This window comes from Tupaia chinensis, unplaced genomic scaffold, assembly GCF_000334495.1.
Source record: "Tupaia chinensis unplaced genomic scaffold, TupChi_1.0 Scaffold000116_1, whole genome shotgun sequence".
NCBI classification, from domain to species: Eukaryota; Metazoa; Chordata; class Mammalia; order Scandentia; family Tupaiidae; genus Tupaia; species Tupaia belangeri.
In genome coordinates this window covers 1,720,793-1,727,321 of record NW_006159580.1, presented here as the reverse complement: position 1 = coordinate 1,727,321, position 6,529 = coordinate 1,720,793, and the positions used below count along the sequence as shown (strand labels likewise).

General features: G+C 46.6%; 1 protein-coding gene across 1 annotated transcript in view; it reads right to left on the bottom strand.

Annotated features, from left to right (window-relative positions):
• Positions 1-630: 630 nt before the first annotated feature.
• Positions 631-6,529, bottom strand: part of RPS10 (ribosomal protein S10) — a 26,829-nt gene continuing 20,930 nt past the window's right edge. Inside the window, exons 5-6 of the mRNA XM_006144198.3 lie at positions 1,901-1,956; positions 631-721 (exon numbers count right to left, since the gene is read on the bottom strand). Of these exons, the coding sequence (XP_006144260.1) occupies positions 680-721; positions 1,901-1,956 (98 nt within the window). The 3' untranslated portion in view covers positions 631-679. The remainder of the gene's footprint in view (positions 722-1,900; positions 1,957-6,529) is intronic.

Below are 6,529 nucleotides of genomic sequence, written 5' to 3'. Positions count from 1 at the left end.
GAGGTCATGGGGAAAGTCATGAGGTGTTTTTCTATGCAAAAATACATCACACTTTCCCAATAACCCAACAGAACACACTGGTATACCATGTGTACCAAAATGCAACGCATTTCAGTAGTTTATGTTGAGTCATCAGAAAAGTCACGACGCATTTCACAGAAAAAATACATCATGGGACCAGCAGTTGGCATAATGGCTATGTCACTGGACTCCCATGTAGTCGACACGGTTCGAGTCTCGGACCCCGGTGGCTTAAACTCACGCCTGGCACGTGTGCGTGTGTGCCCAAGATCCAGAGAGAATGGAGAAGGGATTGCGGCGTGGCCATTCTCCAGCACTGAAGATAATCTCAGATTGCAAGCACCAAAATCTCGATTCTAGGCCAACAAATAGCATCTTTCCCATCACGAGCTGACTCAGCATGACTGTTCCAGGCTATGCGCCCGGCTCTCCCAAATGCCTCCGAGGTGCACACTGGACACCACGCTGCAGGAAAGACAGCAGAGGGCACATGGCAAAGCCAAGTATCACTCTGGACCAGGACCACTCCCCACACCAACCCAGTCTTGCCCCATTACATCCTGATCCATCATTGTTCATGCACAATGCAAATAAAGCAAACACACGAGATTAGGTTTTTCTGGCTACAAGTTTATTCAACACAAAATAATCTCCAACTTTACTGAGGTGGCTGGCCACGTCCACGACCAAATCCGCCTCTCTGCAAGAGAAAGCATATGACACAAGCATTAGGAGCACGCCCAGTTCTTTTAGGGTTTCGTAAACTTTCAGGAACAAAGTGGGCTGGGAATCCCAGCCCTACCCTTCCTGGCTATAGGGCTGTGTTCAACATCTAGGCCTATTTCCTCCCTGGCAAGAGGGGAATGCGGCCACCCACGTGCACACACGTGGAAGCTTTGTCAGTACTGTACACGTTTCCTTTTCATAAACGAGATCTCTGGGCACAACTGTGTGCTATGAAGACCTGCCGTCACGGCTGTTGCCCCACGTGATATGCCAGCCCTAGGCCAGGCACTCTACCTGGGCTACTCATCACCTCTACTTTACAGGTGAACAAAGCGAGGCAGAGGGGAACCTACCCAAGATCACACCATCTGAAAGATGAGGATTTGATTCCAGACCATGTTGGTTTTAGAGTTCATCCAATTTCCGGTGCTCAATCTCAAAATCAGGCCCATGTTACTAAGTCAGTGGGTTATGACCACCAGTAACAAAATACGAGGTCATGGGGAAAGTCATGAGGTGTTTTTCTATGCAAAAATACATCACACTTTCCCAATAACCCAACAGAACACACTGGTATACCATGTGTACCAAAATGCAACGCATTTCAGTAGTTTATGTTGAGTCATCAGAAAAGTCACGACGCATTTCACAGAAAAAATACATCATGGGACCAGCAGTTGGCATAATGGCTATGTCACTGGACTCCCATGTAGTCGACACGGTTCGAGTCTCGGACCCCGGTGGCTTAAACTCACGCCTGGCACGTGTGCGTGTGTGCCCAAGATCCAGAGAGAATGGAAAAGGGATTGCGGCGTGGCCATCCCCCCAGGGAGGTGATTTCCTGCTTTCTGTCTCTGTCTTTCTAGTGAGTGCACGCACCCTATAGTAAAAACCTCTCCAAAAAAATTTAAAAAATAAAATAACAAAACAAAACATCATGGCTCTTCCAACAACCCAATATATTCACAAAAGCCTGCATAGTGCGGTCTCCATGTAAAATTCACTTCGAATTTAGGGGAAAACCCGGCGGTGGTTGGTGGGGAGACAACTAGGCTAGGACAGGGACCCACTGCACTAACACTATGCATCCAGAACCTGCAGAGGCACCAGGCTGAGGCCAAAACAAGCCAGAGCTAACAAACAGGATACTCACAAACTGGAACTCAGTGGCTGACCCGGCCCCAGCCTCGGCTTTCTTGTCTGCACCAGCTAGAATGAGAAACACCATGTGGTTAGCGTATGAGCTGCAGAACAAAGGAAGAAAGAACTTCATCCACTCTTGCACAAAAAGCCAGGCAACAGATGTGCCAGCTCGCCAGCCCATTAGGTACAAGTAGAGCACACCAGGGCGGGAACAGCAGCTTCTGACCACCTTAAGTCACTTTCCAAAGTGACCACTCATAGCCCAAACTATCACCTGCGCAAACTACACGTCCTTCCTGTGAGTCCCAGAAGATTCTCGTTTTCCCTCACCGAGTTACTATACTCATCACCCACTACAGACCAGCACCTGGTCTACAGAAGGAGCGGGACAGGGAAGAACCAGAAAGTACCGGCAACGGGGCCCACAGAAACAAAAAGGAAATTAAATTACAAACATTAAGAGGGAAGCAATCAAGACCAGAGACTAGGGCCAACTGGTGGTATGATGGTTACGGCAGCTGGCTCCTACCCTGGCTGTGTGGTTTCAAAAACACGCCAGCATGTGTGCATACATGCCAAAAATCTTGCAAGAATGAAGATGGGATTGTGGCATGGTATGTGAAGTGCTTTTTCTCTGTCCACGGTTCTCCTGGCGATGCATCTCAGGGGGGCATGTTGTGGGAGGGCTCTTCACTTCATCTTCACCCCCCCAAAACACATCAAAACACAGCAGAGAATCATTCTTAGTTTCTAAACAACCAAGAGAAGGTGGCGTGGTGGTTAAGGGCACTGGACTCCCACATGGCTGACCATGGTTTGAGTCCTGGACCTGGCAGCTTGTTTTCTCATTTTCTTGCTCTGTCCCTCTCTGGTCAAACTGAAATAAAGTTAAATAAAATAATTCTTTAAAAATAATTCATTAATTAATAAAAAATGGAAAAAACCAGATGTGTGGCGGGGGCCAGCCTGTGATGTGGTAGCTAAGAGCACTGAACTCCCACAAGGGCAACTGTGGTTCAAGTCCCAGACTTGGCAGCTTGCTTTCTCACTCCTCCATACAGTTCTGTCCATCTCTGGTCAAATTTAAATAAATAAATAAAGTTAAATAAAATAATTGAAACAAAAAGAATGATGCTGCTTTAAAAAATAATAAACACGTGTGTAATATACACAACTGACTCCAAAGGCTTAAGAATGTTTACATGAGAGGTCTTCAAAAAATTGATGGGGTGACCAGCAGTTATCGTAATGGCTATGTCGCTGGACTCCCATGTAGTTGACTGTGGCCATCCCCCCTGGGGAGTGATTTCTTGCTTTCTGTCTCTCTCTGGCTTTCTGGCGAGAGCACACGCCCTATAGCAAAAACCTCTCCAAAAAAAAAAAAAAAATCATGGAAGGAGGGACCAGCAGTTAGAGAAATGGCTGTCACTGGACTCCCATGAAGTCGACTATGGTTCGAGTCCCAGACCCGGTGGCTTAAAATTCACACCAGGCATGTGTGTGTGCGTCCCCAGGATCCCAAGAGGAGAATGGAGAAGGGACTGCAGTCTGGCCATCCCCTCTGGGAGGTGATTTCTTGCTTTCTGTCTGTCTGGCAAGTGCACGTGCCCTATAGCAAAAACCTCTCTCTCTCTCCCAAAAAAAAAGTTCATGGGAAATGTACATTATGAAAAATTATATATGTATCTCAAAGGTTTTTTGCACCCAAATAAATTCTTACTTTCACTCCAAACTAGCTTCACGGTAAAATCACACTTTAGAGGAACCAGCAAATGGTGTAACATCCCATCACTGGACTCTCACATAGCCGACTGCGGTTTGAGTCCCAGACCCAGTGGCTTCAAAATCACGCTGGGCTCATGTGTATGCATGTCCAAGATCCTGGGAGAAGGGATTGTGGTGTGGCTGTCTCCCCAGGGTGGGATTCCTACTTTCCTTCCTCTCACTGTCTCTCTCTGGAGAATGCATACAAACTTTAGATAGACTGAGTTAATAAAACATATACAAGTAATCTGGTTTTTTCAAATGTGTCTAATTAGAATTTATATTACATATTGGCTCACATGGAAGAAGGGTGGTAGAGGTGAGAGCCAAAATGAGTATGGTTTCAATAAGGAGCATTTAAAGTGGAGTCCCTGGGGCTAGCAGGTGGCATAGTGGTTCAAGTAACAGACTCCCACATTACTGATAATGGTTCAAGTCCTGGACCTGGTGGCTTGAAACTCATGCCAGGCACATGCACACACATGCCCAAAATCCCAAGAAGAGAATGGAGAAGGAACTGCAGCGTGGCCACTCATCCCCTGCCCCAGAGGGTGATTTCTCACTTTCTGTCTCTCCAGCCAGTGCACACACCCTGTAGCAAAAATCTCTCTTAAATAACTAAATAAAAAAAAAAAGTAGAGTCTCTTTCAAACTAGTTCAGACCACATCCAACACAGGCTCCTCTCTGCTCACCTCCCTGCCCCTGCCCCTGCCCAAGTAAGCCGGGGTGTTCTTCCTGTCCCTCTGCCTTTTGCACATGCTGAGCGCTCACTTGAAATGCCCTGCCCCCAACTCAGGAACGCCTGTGGCCCAGTCCAACTGTCCCAGCCTCTGAAAAACAGTTCCCTGAGCAATTTCCCCATGTGATTTGATTTCCTCAAGAATCACTAACTTCTACACTTGATCTTAGCCAAAAGGCCGAGAAGCGATGAGAATCACCAACTTCTTCTGAACCAAAAGCTGGAAGAATTCACTGTTTCTGGTCCAGGAGGAAGATTCAGGTCAACTGCTCACTCTACTTTACATGTGAATGGGGACAGATTTAACAAGATGGAGGTAGGAACAGAAGGTAGTAAGAACTTTCAGATCTTGCTTTTGTATCGTAACTACTTCTCAAACAAACTGAATCCTGTTACTCATTTACAAAAGTACTACCAATGGCTTCCCATGTAACTGAAGAGTAAAGCCAGAGCCCTCCCCTGGGCGGCATCAGCACTACCCACCGTCTTCCACTGTTTAGGCATTCAGATGCCGTCCCTGGGAACCCTTGCCTGAAAATCCACTGAAAGCACAACACCCACCTTTCTGTTTCAATCCCCCACAGCACCTACACTGTGTGACATATACTCATTTCTCCCATGCCAAAGTGCAACTTCAATGAGAAGAGTCTTTTGTCTGTTCTGTACTCTGCTGTCTGCCAGCCCCTAGAACAGTCCCCAGCACTCAGTACTTAGCTGATGGATGAACAAACACCTGCTACTTAAAAACAAGGCTTTACACCTTTTATTTGCAAAAAGAAAATAATAAAGTTCAATGAGTACTTTAAGCAGCTTTTCAACACACGACATAACCTAAACAGGACCAGTTCCATGGCCTACTCATTAACAGCCAGATTCTAATAGCCGACAGTAGTTCAAATCCTGGCCCCAAATGCCTGAGAAACACACCAGTACATCCACGTGCCCACCCAAAATCCCAACAGCATGGAGAAGCAGAGGAGGGACTGTGGGACCACACCTCACTAAGGAGCTTGAGGGGAGGGGAAGCAAATACTATCGCCCTTTTCATCTCTCTCTGGTAATTAAAAAAAAGAAAGGTTTTGGGGAGGGAAGGAAGGCAGGGCCAGTCAAGTGGCATGGTGGTTAAGGCAGCTGGGTCCCACATGGCTGACTCCACAATCCTAGTCCCAGATCTGGCAGCTTGAAACACTGGGGTGCATGTCCATGCCCAACGTCCTGAGAGGAGAAGGGACTGTGGTGGTCACTGCTCCTAGAGGGTACTTCCTCCCTCCCTCCTTCCTGCTCACTTTCTCTGGCAAGTAGCAAGTACATACATCCTACATCAAATTAAATAAAATATGGGGACCAGCAGGTGGTGTGGTGGTTAGGGTACAGGACTCCCACATGGCCAACAGGGCTCAAGTCCTGGACCAGATGGCATGCTTTTGTTTTCTTTCTCTCTGGTGAGCACATGTGCCCTACAGTAAATAATTATGATGATGATAAATGAAAGAATATAACCTGGAAACGATGCTTTCCTAAACATGGTCAGTTTTGTTCTAAAAATCTTCAACTAAGTTCTTCTGTGCCCCCCAACTCAGAGGGCGTTCCTTTTCATAAAGAAGTAAAAAGAACTTTGAATATTTTCATCAGCCTTAAAACCAAGGACCCCAGGGCCAGATGGCATAGTTAAGATGCTGGATTCCACATAGCTTGACTCTTCAGGTCAAGGCCTGGACTCAGCAGCTTAAAACATGCCAGTTGTGTGACAGAACCGGCAGTTGACCTATTGGCTACGTTGCTAGACTCTCCTGTAGTCAACAGCAGTTCGAGTCCCAGACCCAGCAGCTTAAACTCATGCCAGGTGTGTGCGTGTATGCTCCTGAGAGGAGAACTGAGAAGGGACTGTGGTGTGGCCATCAGTATGCTTTCTCATCCCCCCCCATCAAACTTAAAAGTAGTAATAATGACTAATAAAGTTAAATAAAATAATTCTTATTAAAAAAAAAAAAAAACACTCCAGGCATGTGTGTGTATATGCCCAAAATCCCAAAAGGAGAATGGACTGCACTGCGGCCAGACCCGTGGACAGTGATTTCTCACTCTCTCTCAGGTGAACATACATACTCTATAGCAAAACTAGCCCCCCCCCCCGT